Here is a 24,337-nt window from a genome sequence, read left to right as displayed (position 1 = left end):
TTGTTTGAATACTAGTTTCAGTGTTTTGAGGTATATATCTAGAACTGGAGTTGCTGGTCAAATGGTAGTTCTAAGTGTAACTTTTAACCACAAAGTTGTTTTTCTCAACCTCTGACTCCTTTCACATTCCCACTAGCAGTGTATGAGGATTCTAATTTCTCCACATTCTCACCATGCTTAGTTTTCATTTTTTGTTTATAGCTATCCTAGTGTGTATGACGTGATGCTTCGTTGTGGTTTCTCTAATGACAAATGGTGCTGCAAGTGCTTCTTGGTCCTTTAATCTTGGGAGAAATGTCTGTTAAGTCCTTTGCCCATTTTTAAGTTGTTAATTTTTCTGTTGCTGAGATATAAGCCTTTTTATATAGTTTGGAGACTACATCCTTATCAGATATATGATTTATAAATAATTTCTCTCATTCAGTAAATTGTCTTTTCACCTTTAGATTCACAAAGGTTTCTGATGTGATAGTATAATTTTTTTCTTTGCTTTTGTTTTTGAAGTCGTATCTAAGAATCCATTGCCAAATCCATGGTCATGAAGATAATACCTCCTTAGTTTTCTTCTAAAACTCTTACGGTTTTAGTTCTCATGTTTAGATCATTGATCTATTTTGGGTTAATTTTTGTTTATGGCATGAGATATAGGGGTATAGGGGTAGGTAGGATTTTTTGAAACTACTTCACCCACTCCTTTAAATTGGCAAGCACTTAAAAAACTTGGTTATTTGTATTTTATTATGGAAAAAAATCAAACATTTCCAGATCTAGCAGACTGAATTCCAGTGTACTCTTTACCCAGCTTCAACACTTAGGTTTTTGTGACTAATATTGTTTCTCTTCCTCTCATTCCCCCTTCCCTTCTCATGCACAACAATACACCAATATGAGGTTGTATTGAAACAATACCACACATACTTTCATCTGTAAACAAACTTTCTCCCTTAAAAATATAACTACAAAGCTATTTTCATACTGAAAATATAGATTTCCTATTTAACGTAAGTATATGTTCATTTTGGAAAGTTTAGGAAACCTAAAAAGAAGCAGCAGTAAAAAGCCATTCATCACTAGCAGCCACCATTACTTTTTAGATGTCTCATTCAAAATGTTCTGGACTTTCTAACTTGCCTTTATCTGGAACTATGCATTTAAGGATGGTTTCTGTGGCTGCCTAGCACTACACCATGCCGGTGTTTTGATTGGTATACTCAGTCCCATAGTGAGCATTTATCATCCATGTTTTCAGTATGATAACTGAAGGATACTTTGAATCATAGGATGGATTTCTAGAAATGAAATAACTGGCTCAGTTTGAGTACTCCTTGTTAAGGGTTTTTTTGCTCAATATTATAAGTTGTATAAGCAGAAACACATTTTGTGCAGTTTATGAGCTTGCTCTTGGTCATATCCTCTCCAGTGTTTCAGTTTGATTTTCTTGATTACCAGTTAATTCACTGGGTAACAATTATAGTTTATACTATTTGCCTTTTTGGAGGGGAAGAATGTACAGTGTACAGTATGGGAAATAGTATCTCTACTTTCTTATAAGGTAAACTAACCCTGTACTGTTAAGTAAATTTGTTTATTATCTTTGAATTACAGTGACTTTTTCATGATGTTTTTGAAGTTGGTCCAAATTGGCTTTGAAAGATCTTTTAATACATTTAACTTGATCCAGTGCATTTTCTTAGCATGATGTCTTTTACAATTAAAAAAATTGCAGCTCAAGATATCAGTGCAGTGAATAGTACAAGCTGTAAGAAGAAGCCAGATGAAGATTTTGAGGGCCCTTTTACACCTGCAAAAACCCTGAAAGAAGGAAGTGTCCTAGATGTTCTCAAAAGTCCTGGTAAGATAACAGCTATCTTTGAAATACTCTAATATCTTAATTACAAATTCGTGATACTATTTTAATGTCATTTGTGGTATACTTTAGGTTTTTAAAAAATTATTGACTTGAAAGTAGATGTAGTCAGATGTAATTCTTTTGGTGTAAATACCTTAGGAATTCTCCTTTAGAATTCAAGGATTGTCTTAATACGAAATTTCTTAAGAGGCAAGTATAACAGGAGAAAAGAAGTGAAGTATAGAAGGAAAAAATGAATTGCCTTTTAGAAGAGTTGGACTAATATGGAAAATAATAGTAAACAAACCTGATGATATGCCTGGACATACCTTTCTCTGAGAATGTTGAACCGCCTTGTTCTTGGATCATTGCTCAGTTGTGGTCTATTAAAACAAGGCCATGCAGAAAGAAAACATTTGCTGAATCTAGCATAGGTATATGTAAGGGACAGGGCTGGCTTGAAACAGGATTTGTTAGCTTATAGAAATAACTTGAAGGCAGTGACTAGAAGTCCTCAAGTAGGAATAAGTTTTCAGTTTGAAAATCAGGACGGCTACAACTCCATTTGTGATGTCTGCTGTAGGAATGTAAAAGTGTTTATAAGGTGATCTAGTTGCTCAGAGAGAATTTAGATTTACTGAACAGATAAGATGTGTTTGTGTCTAATTGAATAAGAATTTTCAGGTAAGATTGGCTTCTACAACAAGATTTAGGAGGATTAGGTTTCTTTGGTGTGGCTTTCTCATTTTAGAGATGAGTATTCTGGCTACGAGAGTCCCAGTAACGATTTGGCATAGTTGAGGCAGCACTCCAGAGTGCCTGGGCTAGACTTAACTGAGTAGTAGAGAGGCCTTGCATTCCTACGGTTGATCTCTGTATAAGTCATACTCTGCATTCATGGTGCCCTTCCCCCTTTCAGTTTTCCTTAAATAGCAAGAATTTGGAGGAGTCCTGTCTTTTGAGGGAAATTAGGAAAACCTGAGAAAGGTGAAGGAAAGGATAGTTACTTGAGATAGTTACTGTTACAATTGTGCTAACCTTAGTGATGCAGATCAATCATTAACAAGATAGTACATTTTAGACCACTGGGAGTATTGAAGTATGTGCGTGTTTTGCCTTTTGGCTAAAACTAGCTCAAGATTGAGTTAATTGTAGCACTAGAAAATCTCTTTATAGTCTTCTGTTCTATCTTACCCTCCAGTTTTTTTTCCTTTGGTGTTAAAAGCTGGACAAACAGGTCACTGAGTTTGTTGGTATATATAATTGGTCCAAAGTAAAGAATTGGAAGGAAGGTCATTCTCAAGAATAAAGTTGGAGTGAATCAACCCAATTCAATGACAGCAGTTTCGGTAGCATGAAGACGTTTTTTCAACTCCTGTTGTTCCATGGTTCTGTGTGAATAACCTTAATTGTCTAAGTACATAGTGGTTACAAAAATGTATACTTACAATGTTAAAGGAGAACTGTTTGAGACAGTTTGTTTGAAGTAGGGTTTGGTTAACATTCCATGGGCATGTTTCTGAGTAGCATGAATTCATGCTCTACCTGAGTAGACTGCGTCTTCATCATTTCTGTATTTCTAGGGCTTGCCAGATGGTTTGGTTCATCTCTGTTGGAATTTGTCATTATAATTCTCATTGAACCATTACCATTTTAAAGTTCTATATAAGCTTAGTATAATTAAAACCAATCCCTACCATTGCATTGTACTTTGGAGGGACATCTGTCTAATATGTGTACCTATGCAACTCTGCTGATTTTTACTGAAAGTAGAGGATACCACAATTGTGGATTATAACTGGACAAAATTCAAATACTATAGATGTTGAAGACATTTGGCATAGCCAGGAACACCTGAAAGAAAAAAATAGATGAGGGAGGAAGGCTATGAATGTACTGTATATTCGTGTAGCGAGGCAGAGTGTTGCAAAACATGGATGACAGTGGTACGTGTCAGTAAAATACTACAAATTAAAGCCTCAAATTAGATATTGGTTAAATTATAGTAAGTAGAAATTCCTAAAGGAAGAAGGTGATAAACTGTAAACAAAACATCTTTTAAAGAATTTTAATGAGGCCTAAGTGTCACTTATTAATTACATGATTATTAAATATTGCTTAGGTAAAAACTCTATTTTTACGTAGTCCATGTTGAATTTTAGTAACTGTATAAATGTGTATAAATATATGTTCTCCCAATAATAACATTTCAGATCATGTTCTGATTAGGAAGCTTCCTTAACTTTTTTTTTCCTTACACTCTCCTCTTTCCCTCCTTATAGGTTTCATATCACCAAAGGCAGATTCTCTTGCTGCTCAGCCTACTACCACAAGCCCAGTTGTTTATACAAGACCAGCAATAAGTAGCTTTTCTTCTAGTGGCATCGGGTTTGGGGAAAGTTTAAAAGCTGGATCATCGTGGCAGTGCGATACTTGTCTACTCCAGAACAAAGTTACAGACAGCAAGTGCGTAGCCTGCCAAGCAACAAAATTGCCGCCAAAAGATAATGCTAATAAACAAACTGGAATTGGAACACCAAGTAAAAGTGACAAATCAACTCTTTCTGCATCAGGGACAGGTTTTGGAGACAAATTTAAACCAGCAGTAGGCACTTGGGATTGTGATACGTGCTTAGTGCAGAATAAACCCGAAGCGATAAAATGCGTGGCCTGTGAAACACCGAAGCCTGGGACTGGTGTTAAGCGAGTCCTTACGTTGCCTGCAGCCTCAGAGAGCGCCGTGACTGCGGCTGCTTCATCGGCCACCTGCACTGTGACCACTGCTGCCTTAGGGTTTGCAGATCAGTTTAAAAGGCCTGTGGGATCTTGGGAGTGTCCAGTATGCTGTGTTTTTAATAATGGAGAAGACAGTAAATGTGTGTCCTGTGTGTCTGAGAAACCAGGTACGTGTATGGCTCTTTGGGAAAAGTTTGCTCATTATTTTGGTAGGACATTTAAATGTATTGTCTGCTAAGAACCACCTTAATGTTTGTAATGTGTAAGGATGAGCATTTCCTCATACATCTTCATTTGCCTCAGCTATCTTGAGGTCAAGTGACTTGCCTGAGGCTGGATCTGTGTGTTATCTTAGGTGGTGCATTAGCCAGCCCAATATATACTTGTACCTCTTTTTTTACATACATTTTTGTCAGAAACTACTTGTTCTTCGTTATCATTTTCAAAGTTGACTAATACAGAAGCTGAAAGATCTTAAAAGGAACAGTTGTTCCCAAAACAAACACCACTTTATCTCTGTTTTGAAGTGAGGACGGCAAGTGGTCATTCCAGAGAAGGTTTCACCAGGGAGTAGACAATACTGCTTTGTGAAAAGACTGTTGTTGAATGTTAATGGTGATACCTATACCTGTGTGGTCTCTGCCAAGATGTTGCAATGATAGTAAATTACTGAATCTAACTTGGCAGTAAAAAACATGGAGTTAGATTTGAGTTTTTTGTTTCTCTGTTCTAATTTGAAAAAGTTATTGGAAATTCACAACTGGAAAGGACTCTGCTGTTTTTATAATATATAATTATTTGGTATAGATATATGGTAACATGGGTACTAAGTAAAAAGTGTTAAGAATATCATCGGAATTATACTTATTTTTTTATTGCATTATTCATGGATATGTAGTTTTTATGTCTGCAATGGAAAGTTGATTTGTTAACCTGTATACCCTATGTGTGAACACAAGAGGTGAGCCTTATTTCTAATTCTTACTGGACATGTCCACAAGAATAAGATTTCAGAATCTTCATTCTGAAATAACTTTCTTTTTCTATGTGGCATTCCTCCTCCTCACCTAAAAAAATAAGTAAATAAAAAAGCAAGCCTTTGCTTGTGGAAGAAACCAAAATTAATTCTGAGTTGATTGGGAGAATAAAACTGAGTTAGAAAGTAAATTCCTTCCACAAATAAAGGAAGCTCAAAAATTTATTCAAGCAGTCAAGCTTCAGTCTTGTAAATGATGAACCATCATTATAAGCAGAGGAGTGATCCAGTTAAATTTGTATGTTTGACAAATTGCTTCGTGGGTTTTTGGAGGATAGATTTGAAGGCAACAAAATTTGGAGACCAGAGGGCAGATGAGGATGTATCAGGAGTACATGTGGGCAAAGATCATGGCAATGGAGATACTAAGGGAGTCAAATCAGGATGTAGAATAATACATGGTTGATTTGAAGGTGTGAAGTTGGCACATAAATGCAAAGCCTTTAGATACATTACACATGCATGTTCGGGGCTGGAAATACAAATTTGGGAGTCATTAGGCTCTAGTTTTCAAATAAGAGATGGGAGCAGAGATGGATGTGAAGTGAGGGACTGGCCTAAAACTGAACTCTGTTAGCTTACGGGAAGTGGCAGGAACGAAACCATTCTGTTAGCTTATGGGGAGTGGCAGGAACAAAACTTTGGAACAGTTAATATTGTATTTTATTTTATATTATTTTATTTTATTTTTTATTATTTTTTATTTTATTTTTTTATTTTTATTTTTATTTCATTTACTTTTTACTTTACTTTTTAAAGATTTTATTTATTCATGGGAGAGAGGCAGACACACAGGCAGAGGGAGAAGCAGGCTCCATGCAGGCAGCCCGACATGGGACTCAATCCCGGGACTCCAGGATCATATGCCCTGGGCCGATGGTGGCACTAAACCACTGAGCCACCCGGGCTGCTTAATCTTTTAAAGGAGGGACTGGGGAGGAAAACCCAAAACTACATGGCACTCACTGATTTTGCTTCTTAGAAGAATGGACTTCAGGGAATGAGAATGGAGGCCTCAACAAGTTATGCAAGCAAGAGCTGAGGGCCACTTGACATAGGGCAGTGCTAGTAGGTTCAGAAGGGAATGGAATGGATGGGAGAAACATGCAGAAGGCAGAGCCATCCAGCCTCGCTGACCAGCTGGCCAGGGGCACTGCAGCTAAGAGGGAGACCACAGAGCTGAAGCTCAGGTGCGCTGGCCACAGGTACAGGGTAGGAAGTGGTTTTGTTGGTGATGAGACTTGTGAGGACAGTGGACCGAAGATGGAACCTCAGGAAGCAGTTTTCTTGGCAAGAGAGAGAGCATGACAGTGGAAGAGACACCAGGTAGTTGGGAGAGGTGACATGGAGAACATGTAGAGATGGCCAGAATGGATAGCTCCATTTGTAGTAACGCACTTGCTTCATGATGGCTTTGTGGAGCCGTCCTTCCCATGCCACCTCCACTCCCTACAAACCTGCTAGTTCTGCATAAAGATTTAAATGTCACCTCTGTAAATTGGTTCTTCTCTTGCCCCTTAGTCATCTCTTCCTTCTTTTCTCATTTATCACTTTGCATTTTGGTGATGGTGCTACTATACATTTGTTTTGCTTTCCCCCTTTTTAGACCGTTAGCACTTTCAGAAGTTAAGCAGCATTTCATTCATCTTTATATCCTTAGTACTGTGGTATATTATGGTACTTTTAGTGTCTGTTAAATGACTGGGTTCTAACCAATGGCAGGAACTTCTGTGCCAAAATGATATTTCGAAGGCAGAGGCCTGGCCTTTGAAATTAATGTGGTCTGTGGCTATGTATTTTATGTGTTAGGATATTGCCTATAATTTATATGTTAAAATGCTGTGCTGTTTGAAGAGATTTGACAAAAATTCTTAAGGACAAAAAAAAAGATTCTTAAGGACCTTTTAGTCTCTGATTTCTCAGCATGTTTTTTTTATTTTTTTAAACCACAATTATTCACATTTTGGGTTAAGAGGGAGCTCGTCACTAGACATGGTGAATGTGAGCTGCTTATTTGTAAGATTAAAAGAAATCTGAGCTATCTATACTGTTTTTAACAGTGTAAAGTTTGTATTTCTGGCACTTTGTCTTAATAGGAAACACTAATTGAACATATAGACTTAATGGTGCCTTAAGATAGTGACATAACATGAATTAGAATTTTTATGTGTTTCCTCACTATTTTTTTAGGAAGTTTGGTACCTGCTTCAAGTAGCAGCACTGTCCCTGCCTCTCTGTCATCTGGAAGCTGCCTGGGGTTAGACAAGTTCAAGAAACCCGAGGGCAGTTGGGACTGTGAAATCTGCCTGGTGCAGAATAAAGCAGATGCTACCAAATGTGTGGCATGTGAGAGTGCAAAGCCCGGAACAAAATCTGAGTTTAAAGGTAAGGCATTGGTACAGTACCTCCTTGTACTGCCATTTTAAAGTGAAATATTTGCAAACATGTTCAATTTTAAAATTGCTCATTCTCTATTGAAAATTCATGTAAAATGAGATAATGTCCTGGATACCTTTTAGCTCAGTTCTCAGAGTTACTGTAAAGATAAGTGATTTCAGTGTCAGCAGTGAGGTATCTTTTCTGCAGCTGGTAAGGGGTTATTCTGTCTTGCATTGACTCGGAGAGAGTTGCAGATAATTTGTTTTTAACTGTTAACAAACCTTTGGCTTCCTGACTCTTATCTGACTAGGAATTTATGCCCTGAGAACTTTGTTGTAAGTAATCTAGACTTGGGCTTTGGTTTCCCAGAGAATGTCCCAGAAAAAGAATTCTCTTCATATTTTGTTCCATAAAGGAAGAACTTCTAAAAACAATTCATTCTAAACTGCCTCTGGAGGCCAAGTTTTTCAAGTCTTCATAGTCCTCTGTGACTTACTGAGTATTTCATATGAGGTACAATTCACTCAAAAATTTGATACAAGCCAGGAAAGAGATTTTAGATCTGAAGGAACAGTCAGAGAGAGAGATGAGAAACATTATAATCTGTAAGGGAGGAGGCCTCTAAGGTGGAGACCATGAGGTCATTAGAAAAAGAATGCCAAGCTTCATCAGCTTGTAACCATGTCCTGGATAGTGGCTTTCAAACATTGAGTGGAAACCAGTCAGTAAACTTTTACATTGTGACCTACCACATGCACATGGTATTTGTCTATATGATTGAAAGAAAAGTATCACAAACCAGTATTTACCCTTTAGTATGTTTAAGTCACCCTGTTTAGATTCTTTTTCATTTTAGAAGAAAAATGCTGGTTGGAACCCACTAAATTAATCACATGGCTAAAGAGACACACAGCTGGTTTGAAAATCACTGCATTTGTGGGGAGGGGGCACCTGAGTGTCTGACTCTTGGTTTGTGTTGGGGCTCTGCACTGAGCATGCAATCGACTTGAAGAGATTCTCTCTCTCCATCTGCCCCTCCCCTGCACCCATTTGTGCCCTCTCTAATTCTCTCTCCTAGAAAGTAAAAAAAAAAAAAAAAAACCAAAACACTGCATTTGGGTGTTTTAGAAGATCACTACTTTCCAGTCCTCTTGAGGTCATTATGTAGCCGTTTTTCTTTCTTCTTTACCTGTTGTACTGTAATCACCATAACTTCAAATCTGTCTCTCTGAGGCAGATGTGATAACAAGTTAATTACCGTCTCTGGCCCCTTCATTTTCAGCTTTCTGTCTAATATGACTGAAGATATTTAAAGACCGTGTGGAATACTGCTTGCTTCTCAAATTCTGATAATTTTTCAGTTAAGTTTCTTAGGGAAAGAAAGGAATGGGTCGTCTCTAAAGGGGCAGAGTTTGAAGATGATAAGAGGGCTTTTAAAGCTTGGCTGTCATTTGTCTCTATACTTGGGTAGGCAAAGTAATGGATAAATATCTTGACCCTTGAATGATTCCTGTTTTGAGCCAATCAGTTACTTCATTTCTAGTTTACTCAGCTACATTGAAGTACTAGGAAACTAAGACTTTAATCTTGTCAACATGTTATTTGTCTTTTTAAGTACTGGTTCTGTTCACGCAGTTCTTTTGGTTCTTTGATGGTAAAGTTTTCTTTTTTAATGTTTGATAACAAATTTATTCACAAGATTTCAAACTCTAATTATGACAGGATTCACAGTGAAAAGTCTACCTCTTGTTCCCATTGGTTCATTTTCCATCTTTCCTCCCCCACCAGAGGTAATAACTGGTTAGTTTCTTAAAACTCTTCCAAAGTTTCTTTATGCATATGACAAGCAAATATTTTCTTATTCTGTGTATTCTTCTTTCCCTCTGTTTTGTTAGAAAATGTTGTATATCATACTGCCTTTCTGCTCCCTTGATTTTTATTGTAGATTAGCTTGGACACATCTTTGTTCTTCATTCACAGCTGCCTGGGATTGCATGTGGCATTTTGCATGTTTGTGAGTTTATCTTCAAAATAAAGACTTAGGGGGAAAAAAAGTTAAGTAAAGACTTAGGATGTAAGGACAATCTTCTGGCTGGCTAGGCGGTGTCCCCTCCTCCCCTCACATCTCCACATACAACCCTTCCCAAGCTGTGTGCTCAAGGGTATACGAGTAGTTGTGCTTCCCTGCTAGGACCTCCAGACAAGCTATCAAGGTCCGTTTGTAGGAAAATATAGGACAGTAAAGCTTCCAAGGCTCCAGACACATCCAGATGAGGCCCTGCATGTGGCAGTCCGCCTTTCTTTTAAATAAATAAATACGTATGTACATACTTAGCTGTAAAATTGCTGGGTCAAAGGATACGTGTGTTTGTAATTTTTAGTAAATACTGACAGTTGCTTTCCTTGAATTTTGTACTAATTTACGCATCTACCTGTAATGTATAAAGTGTCTGTTAGTTCTAGACTCCTCACCAACACTGTTTTATCAAATTTGTTTGATCTTGGCCAGTGTCAGGATGAAAAGTGGTATGTCAGTATGTATAGTTGTGAGGACTAAGATGTGATTCTCCTGCTGAATTTTGGGCAGCTGGTTCATGTTTTATGGCCATTGCTGATAACTCTTCAAAGGCCTTTCCAGAGTTGTTATTCTTTTGTCTCTTTGTTTTTCAGGGGTACATTTTGTTTGAGAGGATAACATTAATTCGATGTCTTTTATATTTTGAAGGCTTTGGCACATCTTCCTCATCTTCAAACCCAGCAGCTTCATCCTTCAAATTTGGTATCCCATCATCCTCTTCTGGGCCTTCTCAGACTTTAACAAGCACTGGAAATTTTAAGTTTGGAGATCAGGGAGGCTTCAAAATAGGAGTGTCTTCAGATTCTGAGGCTCCAAACTCCATGAGTGAAGGCTTTAAATTTTCTAAACCAATAGGAGATTTTAAGTTTGGAGTTTCGTCTGAGTCTAAACCTGAAGAAGCTAAAAAAGACAATAAGAATGATAATGATTTTAAATTTGGACTTTCTTCTGGTTTAAGTAATACAACTTCGTTAGCTCCATTTCAGTTTGGGGTGTCTAATCTTGGACAGCCAGAAAAGAAAGAGGAAACACCTAAATCTTCATCTGTAGGCTTCAGCTTTGGTACAGGTGTTATTAACTCCACACCTGCTGCTACTAACACCACAGTGACCTCCGAGAATAAGAGCAGCTTCAGCTTTGGAACCATAGAAACCAAGAGTGTTTCAGTGGCTCCTTTCACATGTAAGACGACAGAAGCAAAAAAAGAAGAAATGCCTGCCGCCAAAGGAGGGTTCACTTTCGGTGGTATAGAACCTGCCCCTCTGCCATCTGCCTCATTGTTTGTTTTGGGAAGGACAGAAGAGAAACAGCAGGAGCCAGTCACTTCTACTTCTCTGGTGTTTGGGAAGAAAGCTGACAGTGAAGAGCCAAAGTGTCAACCAGTGTTTTCCTTTGGGAATTCAGAGCAAACCAAAGATGAGAGTTCTTCAAAGTCCACCTTTAGTTTCAGTATGGCGAAACCATCTGAGAAGGAATCGGAGCAGCCAACAAAGGCCACTTTCACATTTGGAACTCCAACCAATACTACAGCTGGTAAGTGTTACAATTTTATTTTTGTTTTATTTTTATTTTACAAGGTGTCTCCTAATATTTAGACAAATGGAGCAGGTGAGAGAATGGTTTACACTGAACATAGTTGAGAGAAACTGGTAACTTTTTGGAAAGGAGCATAGTGTTTTCAGTTTAACAGTCCCAAACCCCCACAGTGTGATGATGGTATCTACACACCTGATTTTGAGAAATACAGCTCTAGTGGAAAACCCACAGTGTTGCCCATTTGTCCATGTTTCTCTCTCCTGTGTGAGCTTTTACATTCGGAATTGGCATACTATTCAGGAAAATAGGCCTTCTTTCATGAGCTCCTGAAATATTTTCTAACTAAATCTTTACATACAGGCCTTCATTCCCAAATAGAGCTAACCAGTCATCATCAGGCGCATAGACATCAAATATATTAGTCCCTGAAACAGAGAGGTGATTACAAAAAGCAATATCCTGAAGGAAAAATGAAATCGCATTTTTAAAACTTAAAAAAATGGTTGGTGAAATAAAATCATTCTGTGGACTGAGCAGCTGAAAAAACATAGATGATAGTCGGATTAGTGAACTGAGATCTCTCAGTGTCAGTGCAGAAGTGCAGAGACTTGAATCAAGCTAGCTCACAAGTGCCATTGTAGGAGCAGTAGCTTAGAAGATGAGAACAGCATGGAAGAAATATCAAAGGAGTGACAGAAGAACATTTCCTACGTGCAGAGAAAGACTCTGGCCTTAAAATGGAAATTTTAAGGGGCCCACTCACTGGCAAATACCAGTGAGATTGTAGGACATCAAAGCCAAAATCCTGAATGCTTTCAGAGAGAGGAAAGCTGTTTGCCACAAATAAACAGGTGTTCTGATTAGCATCCGACTTTGAATTTGTAACATCACGTGCTTAAAATAGTAGAGCAGTGTCCTCAAAGTGAAAATGGTCTTAATTTTATATTCAGCCGAATTTGGTCAAATATAAGAGCAAGATATTTTCAGATAGGCCAAAAAAAAAAAAAAAAATAGAACACCCACAAACACTTCTGAATAATATATTGGAAACAGGAAACAAAGAATTAACCTGGAAAAAAAAAAAAAAAGAATGGAATTCAGTGGGTGGGAGGTCTTTCTGTTGTCTGTCTGGACATTCAAAATACACTTCAAAACCTAAGTAATGGATACAATTTGGAAGGTAATAAAAATAAGATCAGGTCTACTCACATATAATGGTGGTGTCACTATACTCTTTCCATTGAAACACACTCTTAACCTCCCATTAACTAACTTGAAAGTGAGCCAACATACTCCACTTTCTGTAAATCACGCTAACGCCGCCCATACCATATTATGAACAGCCCTGTCTAGAGACAGTATTATGGAACTGAAACATGATTGGGATGGTTAAAAAGATGTCTTCAGGTAGGTGAGTGGTTTCGGGCTCACTATATAAAAACCCGTAGCTTTCCTCTAAATCAGCAATAAATAGTTGGACAAATGTCATTTGTATCTTCTAACATTTCTGATTTGTATTTTATTGAAATACAAATTGAAAGAACATAAAAGACCTATTTAATACCTGTTCCTGAGGGAGAGCATTCTTCCCAACACCCCAGCATAATCTTGGTTTTTTTGTGTAGTTGAAGTGTGGTTGACATACATGTTGCATTAGTTTCAGGTGCACTGTAGTGATCACACAGCTGTGTGTTGTGTTGTGCTGTGCTCACTGCAAGAGTAGCTCCCATCTGTCACCGTAGGATGCTAGTGCAGGACCATAGACTCGTTCCCTGTGCCCTCTTTGATCCTTGTGACCTAGTCCTTCCATAGCTGGAAGCCTTAATTTGTGGAGTGTGACAAGCTATAAGCTCGTTTTAAAATTTATATGGAAGGGAAAATGCACAAATTTTGGAGAGAAGGGCAGGAACACAAACAGGTTTGTTCTAATATCAAACCATACTATGAAGCTACAATAATTAAACCAGTCTAGTAACAGTAACTGTAGAGAAAACAAATGCACACATATTTTGGAGATTTAGTATGTCCTAAAGGTGGAGTTACCAATTAGTGAGTTGAAGGATGCACTGTCAGTAAATAATGCAGAGAAAAGTGGCTGTCAGTTGGATAAATTATGATTTTGCTAACATAAATGGCAAAATGAAGAGTACAGCTGTCTCCCACTATCTGAACAGTTATCCGGACATATCCTCCAGTTAGATGTGTTGGACTTAAGTGATATTTTTTATTCTCATTAATCTGAATGCTGAAAGTGTGCCTGGTCTAAGATACAGTCCAAAAGCCATCAAAGAAAAGATGGGTATGTTTGCTTTATATCAAAATTTAATATAACATGTCCATTTGATGAATACATTTATATAAAAAAAGCCTAATGATTCTGTTTTCTAATGAATTACTGGGCTGGAGAGTGGGAAGAAATGCTTTCTGTGACTCCTTTTCTTACAGATTTTTGTTTCCCCCTTCGTTTCTGTCTCTCAGATCCAGGTGCAGTGAAGTCCGTGTTCAGCTTCTTGAACAGCAGTGCTTCCACTTCGAGCGCACCAGCAACATCAGCCCCCGGGGGCATATTTGGTAGCTCCACCTCCTCCTCCAGCGCGCCTGTGGCTGCCTTCGTGTTTGGACAGGCCAGCAATCCTGTGAGCAGCTCTGCCTTTGGGAACTCTGCCGAATCCAGCGCATCTCAGCCTTTGCTGTTCTCTCAAGAGAGCAAACCAGCAACCACGTCCAGCACAGGCCCAGCTGTCACACCATTTGTCTTTGGTCCTGGAGCCAGCAGTAATAGCACCGCCACCTCTGGCTTCAGTTTTGGAGCTACAACCACCTCCAGCTCTGCAGGTACTTTGACAGAAGAACAACATACGTGTTGTAGTTGGACTGGCTTGAATTATATCCTCTCTTAGCAAATAGCGTAGCAGGTTTTCACAGAATGGCCTGGGTGCCGTTAGGTCCTCTTTACTCAGGATGTTGTAACTGTTCACTGCATGGAATCCTGTATAGTTTGTATTCGGTTTAATAGAATTAAGTCTTGGGAAGAATTTTTCTAGTCTCAATAAGAATGTCATGTTGGTTTTTTCCACTGTTCTTTTTGAAATGTTATGTTGTTAAGTAACCAGAAACTGGGGGACCGTTCCGTTAGACAAAAGTCCTCATTCTGTAGTATATACAGGATGACAACGTTAGTTGGTTTCTGCTCTTTATTAGATATCTGATGAGTTATCGCCTGTTGTCTTAGATGGGCCCTCTACCTAAAAAAAAGTTTGGCTGTGGAGGTGGGTTTGTTAATAGGTAGATGATTTTGTGTATGTGCATTCTGTCTGTATGGTTTCACTAAATAATGGCAAGAACTGTATTCTTAATTATTTATTGAAAACTTGCCTTGATGGGATTTGTACAGGTAGGTAAGTGTATGAAAAGAAGCTTGAAGTTTGCTGCTGAAGGTATAGATGTTTCTTGAGAATTATCTCCTAGTAGCTATTAAGGTGACATCAGTGTTTCTCTGGGCCTCTAGGATCCTCCTTTGTATTTGGCACTGGACCTTCAGCACCATCTGCCAGTCCAGCATTTGGTGTTAACCAAACCCCGACATTTGGACAAAGTCAAGGTGCCAGCCAGCCTAATCCCCCAGGCTTTGGAGCTCTGTCCTCTTCAGCAGCGTTGTTTTCTGCTGGTTCTCAGCCTGCACCACCTACTTTTGGGACCGTGTCCAGCAGCAGCCAGCCTTCTGTGTTTGGACAACAGCCCGGTCAGTCTGCATTTGGCTCTGCAACAGCTCCGAGTTCCGGTGAGTGTGTGCTGGTCACATGGCTTGTGTCTGTACTTAGGATCTGTGTGTCTTAAATAGGATGGTTTTTGAATTTTGAAACCAGGCTTATGTCTTTTTTCTTTAAATGTCTCTTGTACTTGGCGAAATAGAAAAATATATGTTTGGACATTGCTGTAAACAACATTCTCAACTTTTATATAATGAAGCACACTATAAGGTATTAAAGCATGTGATTTGGCATGCCTGGGGGCTCAGTTGATTGTGTTCTTTAGGCTCAGGTCATGATCCCAGAGTGTTGGGATCAAGCCTCACACTGGGCTCCCTGCTCAGCTGGGAGCCTGTTTCTCCTTCTCCCGCTCTCCCTGCTTGTGCTCTCTTTCTGTCAAATAAATTAAAAAAATACATTCTTTAAAAATGTAGTTATTTCTTACTCTTTGATTTCTTACTCTTTGTAGTTATTTCTTACTCTTTGATTTACATTCTTTAAAAATGTAGTTATTTCTTACTCTTTGAAATTTTTATTATTCAAGTATTGATGACACACCATGTTGTATTAGTTTCAACAGCATTGATCAGTCCTGTTTCTCCCCATCTGATTTTTGGAGCATTCCAGCCTAGTTTTAGCCATATTTTCTAATCCAACACTCCACTGTGATTGGATTTACTTCAGAAGGTTATACCTCCACTCCAGTTTTCTCCTGGGACAGAATAGCCCAAGCACCCAGGATGCTTTCTGTTTGATGATACTTGCATATTTAAACAAACATTCCTCTGTGGTTTTTTTTGTTTTGTTGTTTTTTGTTTTTAATATGGCTGCTCACATTGTACTATGATGATATAGTTCCTCAGAATTGCACGATGTTAATTTTTCTAACTGAAATATGACTTCATGTAGAAAAGCATGAAACATAAAGGAACAGTGTGGTGTTGAAGCAGATGCTTGGATGGCCAGCAGCCCCTCCTGGGTCCCTGTGTGATCACACACCTCTCTCTCCTTGCTCTCATGTGTCCTGGCTTTTATAGTGATCACTTTCCTGGGGTTTTAATTTAAAATTAACTGCTGATACATGAATCTCTACAAAATACCATATTGTCTTATTTTTAATTCTATATAAATGGAATCTCACTGTATTAAGTCTCTTGATTTCTTGCATCTTTCACTCTTAACTTGTAAAGTTGATCCATGTTATTACATATAGTTTGTTCTCCTTCACTGTGTTAGAGTCAATCTGTTTATGAACATATCACAATTTATCCATATACTGTTCACGAATGTGTTTGAGTTGTTTTTACCTTTTAGGAAATGTACCTCTGCTCATTCTTGGGTATGTGTCTTGGGGCATATTTTTCTAGGGTATATACCCAAGAGAGGGACTGCCAGATTAAAAGGTGTGCATGCATATCCAATACTGCAGAAAATAACGCAAGCTTGTCCTGACGGATTGTACCCATTTACATCCTACTGCGTTGTATGAGGATTCTCAGATTTGGATTCTGCTGGATTTCATTTTTTGTGAATTGTTTCTATAAGGATTTTTTGAGCCATTTTTTTGGGTTCAGTTTTGCTTTTGCTCACTGATGTGCAGGAATGTTTTATGTATTCTGGGTATTGGTACTTTCTCTTGAGGTATATGTTCACCATTTTAATCAGGATTTATTGCTCCTCAGCATGTGGAATTGGGGAATGTAGCTTTCTTTCACACAGATGACAGCTCACTACCTCCTAGGTTGATCACTGTGTGCTTAGATTAGTATTTTGAGTATGCAGACACTGTATGGTACAGTGTGCTTTTCTTTTCTATACAAAATTTTGTTTTCTCTGGCGCCAGTGATTCCTCTCTGTTTTAATTTCTTTGTACTTTCATTAGTTCTAACTTTATAGTTCTTCCCTCATTCAGGTAGTTTGTTTCTTTTTATTTTCAAATACATTGGCTGCTTGTTATTTAGTATTTGAAGGACATTTTTCACAGAATCTTTTTTTTTTTTTTTAAGATTCTATTTGAGAGTGAGCAAGAGAGCAAGTGAGAGAAAAAGGGCACACACACACAGAGGGAGAGGGAGAATCAGACTCCCCACTGAGCAGGGAGCCTGACTGGGGGGCTCGATTCTAGACCCTGAGATCATGACCTGAGCTGAAGATGGATGCTTAACCCAGGTGCCGTTCACAGACTCTTCTAACCTCTTCCTTCCAGCAGGCTTTCTAGGCCTGCTACTTAACTGTGGTCTTGGTATCTCTTCTTAACCATTCTCTTGGAGATTGCCCTTAGCTGCTTCTCTTTCCTGGGTGATGTCAGTGTCTTGTTCTTATCCCTTTGTTTTGATAGAGCAGATCTTCCAGTGATTTCTTAAGCCCTCAGGGAGAAAATTTTGAGACCATGTATTTCTGGAAGTATCTTTATTCCATCCCTGTGTTTGGTAAGATTTTGGTTGAATACAGATTTAGATTAGAAATAATTTTCATAGTTTTGAAAGCATTTCTCCATGGTGGATTTTCTGGCTCTCTTATTAGAGTTGCTCTGGAAGTCTTTCTTGATCTTTGCTTTGGGACCCATTTCTTCTTTCTAGAATCTCATTAGAATCTTTTCTTTTGCCTCCAGTGTTCTGAGGCAAGGAGGATGTTCCTTGGTTGGGATCCATTTTTATCCATTGATTGTGTAAGGAATTTAGTCTGTCCTTTTGTGAACATTCTTGAATTACTTCTTTGAAGATTTTTGTGCCTCTTTAACTTTCGTTCTTCTTTTCCTTTTTTGTCCTATCTGGGAAGATTTCCTCCACTTTTACTCCCCATTTGATCAAGATATTCCTTTTGCTAGTATTACTTTTTAATTTCAGATGGTCTTTTTTGTTCTGTGGATGTGTCCCTTTTATATCTTTCTGTTCTTGTTTCAGAATTGTTAACCTGTTGATCTCTTGAGGATATAAATGATGAAGTATGGGAGTTTTTTCCTATTGTTCAGTCCGTTTTCTCCAAATTGCTTTTTATTATTGTTTGGGTCTTGATTTTCTTGTGAAATACTTTCCTCGAATGTCTGGTGCTTCATGGCTCTCTAATCATAGTTGTTAATTATTTTTACTACAATTTAAAAACAAAACAAAACATGAGATCCATCCTTTCAGCAAATTAAGCGTGCAGTAGTGTTACCTGTAGGCACCCTGCTGTATGCTGATGGCTTGTGTAACTGAAACTTCACACCCATTGAAGAGCATCTCTCTGTTGCTCGCATGCACGCATACACACACACCAGCAGCCAGCCCCTCTTTTCTCTGCTTTTGTGGTTTGGCTATTTTAGATTCCTCATGGAAGAGAAATCATGTAGTACTTGTCCGTCTGTGACTGGCTTATTTCACTTAGCCTGATGTCCTCCAGATTCATTTATGTTTTTTCATATTGTAAGCTTTTCTTTTTTAAAAAAGCTGAATGGTATTCCATTGTATGTACTTTGTATTGTTTTCATCTCTTCATCTGTCAGTAGAGATTTAGGTTGTGTCTGTTGTAAATAATGCTGCAGTGAACACAAGAGTCCAGATATCTCTTTGAGATCCTGATTTCAAATCTTTTGGATAAATACCCAGAATGAGGATTGCTGGGTCATAGAGTAGCTCTATTTTTAATTTTTTTGAGGCACCTCCATACTGTTTCCATAGTGGCTGCACCGGTTCACATTCCCACCAGCAGTACATGACAGTTCCTTTTTTTCACCTACAACTGTTGCCTCTTATCTTTTTGATGATAGCCCTTCTAACACGTGTGAGGTGGTGTCTCAGTGTGGTTCTGATTTGCATGTCTCTGATGATGAGTGATGTTGAGCATCTTTTTATGTATCTGTTGGTGTCGTTTAATTTTTTTTTTTTTAAGATTTTAATTAATTTATTTATGAGAGAGACAGAAAGAGGCGGAGACCTAGGCAGAGGGAGAAGCAGGCTCCTTGCAGGGAGCCTGATGTGGGACTGGATCCCAGGACCGGGATCACATCCTGAGCCAAAGGCAGACACTCAACCGCTGAGCCACCCAGGCATCCCAGTTGTTTGTGTCATCTTTGGAGAAATGTCTGTTCAAGTCCTTTGTCTATTTTTAAATCAGGGTTTTTGGTTTCTTTGACTATCAAGTTGTAGAACTTTTTTATATTTGGGTATCAGCTCTTATGATTTGCAAATACCTTTTCCCATCCAGCTCATACTTTTATGAATGTAGGACACCTAAATACAACATGATGTTCTTTGTGCACGGATATGCTCATAGGTGTTGAATCTCGCTGTAAGTTTATGTGACGGGCCTGCTTACTTGGGAAGACCTGGGTGTTAGTGTCCCTGGGTTTTCCCTTCTAGATGTGCAGATTCTCCAGAGGTTATTGCCAGCCTCCTGCTTGGAGGGTATGTATGTTCCTGATTGTCCGGATTCTAGGACCTAAGTCAGAGAGGAAGGGTGCAGCTCTCTGTTCCCAGTACAGCAACTTATTTTTAATCCTTCTATTTTTGATAGGCTGTCTCTGCCTTCATATGTCCTCCCCTAGTCCAGAGACCTCTCTGGAGACTGATGTTCTATTCTGTGGGGGTAGAGGAGAATTATCATCTTGTTTGGATTGGGAGAGGGATTGATCTGCGTACCTGCCTCGTACACAGATATCCAATTCTTTTTCTTTTTTCTTTTTTTTCTTTTTTTCTTTTTTTGTAGTCACACTTTCATTCTCACTTCCAGTGGCCCCTGGCACCCAAACCTTTGGAGATGTTTAGTGTCAATGATTCCATCTGTGCCACTAGCTTAGTACTTGGATCTGGCCAGCCTTCCAGTGTCTACGTTTTGTTGGTGTTGTCTTCTCTCTCCTCCATCTTTGTAAACATCCCTTTACTATTATTTTAATGTAATTTTTGAAGAAGTTAGCACCAAGTGTGTGTGTTGATTCTGTATCTTGACCCAGAAGTCCATCCTACTCTTTTCTCCTTGGTCATGGTTAAGTTGGATCACTTGCTCAGGGCTGTTTAAGTATGTTCTGTGTGTCAGTGGAGAAAACACTTCATTTTAATTTTCTTTATATTAAATGATTCTTTAAAAAAAAATTTTTTTAAAGACTTTATTTATTCATGAGAGACAGAGAGAGAGAGAGAGGCAGAGACACAGGCAGAGGGAGAAGCAGGCTCCATGCAGGGAGCCTGATGTGGGACTTGATCTCAGGTCTCCAGGATCAGGCCCTGGGCTGAAGGCGGTGGTAAACCGCTAAGCCACCCAGGTGTCCCATATTAAATGATTCTAAGAAAGCTTAATCTTTCCCATGTTTTTGTATGTAAAAGAGTCCTTTCTAGAAAAACTGTCATTTTGACCCTAATGAAGTTTTTCTGCTTTAATTATCCTAGGTTCAGTTTTCCAGTTTGGCAGCAGCACCACTAACTTCAACTTCACGAACAACAATCCATCAGGAGTGTTCACATTTGGTGCAAATCCCAGCACACCTGCGGCCTCGGCGCAGCCTTCTGGCTCTGGAGGCTTCCCGTTCAGCCAGTCCTCGCCAGCATTCACAATGGGGTAAGACAATCATATGATGTGGAGAACTTAACACGGTGGGGTGTGTGCACGTACCTGCGTGTGTGTGTTTTGTTTCTAAAATCACCAAGGAGTATGGTATAGTTGAGGTAAAACCCCATGGATGTTCTCCAGTATGATCACTTGGCCGTATTACAGTCATGGAGGGTCGTAGCTGTGGTGCAGCAGCAGGTGTGTACGTGAGAGAGAGAGAGAGTGTGTGTGTGTGTGTGTGTGTGCGCGCACAGCGCACAGTGACAGAAAATGTGTTTCCTTTACCAGTGCTTCCCCTCCCTGTGCACCCCTGGCCCCGGCCGCATGTAGGATGGTGATGGTTCTCAAGTCTCCCCTGAGCACCTTGTCACATAATACACTCTATTTTTCACAGGTCAAATGGGAAAAATATGTTCTCCTCTTCTGGAACTTCAGTTTCTGGTCGCAAGATAAAGACTGCTGTTAGGCGCAGGAAATAAAGGTCGCGGTGTGTCACACACCACACTTCCGCAACGGCTGGTGCCCTGCTTCTCAGATCCTGGCCCGTACTGTGCGCAGGGTTATCTGAAGTCAGATCTGCCTGAGGACTTCTTTATGTTGGGGACTTTCCTCCTTTTTCTTTACAGAAGCGCTGCCCTTACCTCTCCCATTCCCCTTAAAAAAAAAATAATAGCTAGATGGGTGACTGATTCTTCAGCAAAAGTAGAATCCAGCACATTCTTCCCTGATTGGCATAGGCTGGCTGAACCCAGGGACCGAGCCCGCTCCGCGGATGGCTGTGTATAGATAGAACCTCTGTGTCTGCACCACTCTGTGCGTTGATGTGCGTTTGTGGAACGCACCGCAATTGTAATTATATCGGAGGAATTCTGTATAGATTAGAGAATGTGGAAGTGAATGATTTCTATGCTGAGTTTGTGCTGGTGTATGTGTGAAGTGAGTGAGTTGGGTGTATTGTGCACTAAAATTTTCTGATAGAGGAAGCCTGATTAAAGAATGGTCCATGCTAAGGACTTATTAGATCTAGTGCGTTCTCCATTTAATAATTATATGCTATTTCTATATTTTCATTCTCCTATCACCTGTCTTGCCTTTTTCATTATTTTATTATGAAACTTGTGTAAATACAATTTTGTTTCTGTACTTTTTTGGCATAACATAAATCTGTGAACTTGAAATTTTAATTTTGTGTTAGAAAATTTGTTTGTTCTTTGTTTAGTCTTGTCTCAGATTTTATTATGTAAATCCCATTATTCAAAGTTGCCTAAATCCATTTGGAAATCTTTAAAAAAAAATTGGGGATTCTTAAAGTGAATTTATTGGCTTTTCTGATCCAGTTTTGTTTGGACCAAAAACCAGTATTGTACAAAGTATTAAGCATATATTTTTATATTTACTGAAATGGACTGTGGTGACTTTGGATAATAAGGAAAAGTTTAATATTAAAGCCATGTTTATTACAGTATAATTAACATGTTAAACCATGGGATAAATGCCATCAATAAAAAATTATGAAATATTTTTTGTTCTAGTGTTAACTTATAATGAAGGTACCAGTGTTAATGGAAGGGAACCTTTTTTGTAAAGGTTCGCCATGGTCAGAAATTCCAAAGAATACATTTAACTGATTTGGACAACTCCTAAGTGAAGGGGGAAGTGTCTGAACGTAAAACATATAGAAGGTACCCTGCTTTTTGTCTGGTGCTAGGAATCACGCCTACTTTGCATATAAATTGACATACCTTTTTAAAAATTGAAAATAAACACACGTAACCATTTCTCTTTGTATCGTATCTTCCTTGAGAGGTGACTAGATAGTGTTTATTGATCGAGTCTACAGGCCCAAAGCAGCCTACAAAAACTTCATGGTCCTTTTGTGTGGCTTTTGGATTATTTCACCAAAAAAAATTTTTTTTTAACTATTTCGTCTGTTGTCCAAAAAAAAAGACCTGTTGGGATGGCATTTGCTAATTTTATACTCAGTTTGAGCACACAGATTATTTTGTGCAGTCTTTTTATTTTGCTGAACTTCTGGTGAAGTCCAAATTCGGAACTTTAAAATGTTTACAAAATGTTTTTGCGTTTCCAATTTTGAAAAGATATTTTTCTGTATTGAAAACACCTTAGGCTGCTGGCGCCTGGTTGGGGGGCGCTCAGTCGGTGAAGTGTCTGCCTTGGGCTTAAGTCATGATCCCAGGGTCCTGGGATGGAGCCCCACGTCTTTGGGCTCCCTGCTCATTGGGGAGTCTGCTTCTTCCCCTCCCCGCTGCTCGTGCGCTCTCAAGTGAAATCTTTAAAATAAAAAATCTTAGGCCATCAGCAGATGCTAGTTTGGGGGGACATTCTATATTCCTCAGTTTAGTAAATAATACACATTTGACATGGGCCTGTTTGAGGGCAAATGAATACCAGAAATCTGGTCTTAATGCTGAGATGTTAATACCTAACAGGTTCATTATTCGCCATTCTCTGGGCCCACATGAATGGGAATGGTAGGCTTTCTGGCTACACTGGCTAAGATTTTCATAAGAAATGTGCTAGAGAAAAAAAAATGTGCTAGAACTACTTATTCTTTAAAACAAGTGACTGACTATCCTGCTTAAGGTCGCTTAAAGTCTTCTGGCTCCCAAGCTGCAATCATCTCTGGGACTGGGGACTTGAATGTCCCATCCCCACTGCCGTCCTCCTCAGGCTGCACGTGTAGCTGTAGACATTCCCGGGAGCAGCTCCAGCTGCAAACCTGTCCCTCCCCGCTCAGGCCCAGCAGAGGGCTCTCCTCCCTGGACGGGCTCCGTGCTGTGAGCTGTGATCCGGTCTCGGGCAGGCCCAGGTCCTGCGCTCCACACACAAGGGAAAGTTGAGGGAGGTCCGGGGAAGACGGGGCAGTGTCCTGGAAGCAAGTAAGCCCACTTCCCAGGCCGCAAGACTGAATGCGTGAGGTCCAGGCATGCGACTTTAGGTGCTGGGTTGTTGCAAGTAATCTAGGATTTCTCTATTAAGAGGAAGTAGAATTTAAAGAATTCAAGAAATGTCTTCAAGCTAGCCTTTTATTAGTATAAATTCTCTCCTGAAAGTGTTCATGTAATTAGGATTTTATTATTTGAAATTAAAGCGCTGGACTAATTTTAAGTTTGTAACCAGGCTGTATAGATTAGTCCAACGCTTATAATTTCGAAGTAATATTGTAATTACATGGTTTTCTGAAATTTTATTATTCAAGTATTGATGACACACCGTGTTGTATTAGTTTCAAGTGTACAGGCGTGATTCAACAATTCTATACATTACCCGTGCTCCTCACCAGAAGTGTGGTCACCGACAGTCACTATATGTTACTAAGAATTCCTGTTTCCTATGCTGTGCCTTTCATCCCCATGACTTTGTTTCCTGGGCCTATTTATAAGTTTGAAAGTCCATGAAAATTTTACAAAGGTTAGCCTGTGCCTTCAATG

At 39.1% G+C, this 24,337-nt stretch overlaps 1 protein-coding gene across 5 annotated transcripts in view; it reads left to right on the top strand.

Annotated features, from left to right (window-relative positions):
- NUP153 (nucleoporin 153) overlaps window positions 1–22,663 on the top strand; it is an 80,803-nt gene extending 58,140 nt beyond the window's left edge. For all 5 annotated transcript variants that reach the window (XM_025443847.3, XM_035710486.2, XM_025443855.3 and 2 more), the window contains 8 exons: window positions 1,727–1,852; window positions 4,132–4,752; window positions 7,812–8,006; window positions 10,726–11,610; window positions 14,092–14,448; window positions 15,122–15,394; window positions 20,726–20,894; window positions 21,280–22,663. In XM_025443847.3, the coding sequence (XP_025299632.1) occupies window positions 1,727–1,852; window positions 4,132–4,752; window positions 7,812–8,006; window positions 10,726–11,610; window positions 14,092–14,448; window positions 15,122–15,394; window positions 20,726–20,894; window positions 21,280–21,364 (2,711 nt within the window). In that variant the 3' untranslated portion in view covers window positions 21,365–22,663. The remainder of the gene's footprint in view (window positions 1–1,726; window positions 1,853–4,131; window positions 4,753–7,811; window positions 8,007–10,725; window positions 11,611–14,091; window positions 14,449–15,121; window positions 15,395–20,725; window positions 20,895–21,279) is intronic.
- The last annotated feature ends 1,674 nt before the right edge of the window (window positions 22,664–24,337 follow it).

This window comes from Canis lupus, chromosome 35 (assembly GCF_003254725.2).
Source record: "Canis lupus dingo isolate Sandy chromosome 35, ASM325472v2, whole genome shotgun sequence".
Taxonomy (NCBI): Eukaryota; Metazoa; Chordata; class Mammalia; order Carnivora; family Canidae; genus Canis; species Canis lupus.
This window is presented reverse-complemented; position numbering and strand designations above follow the sequence as displayed.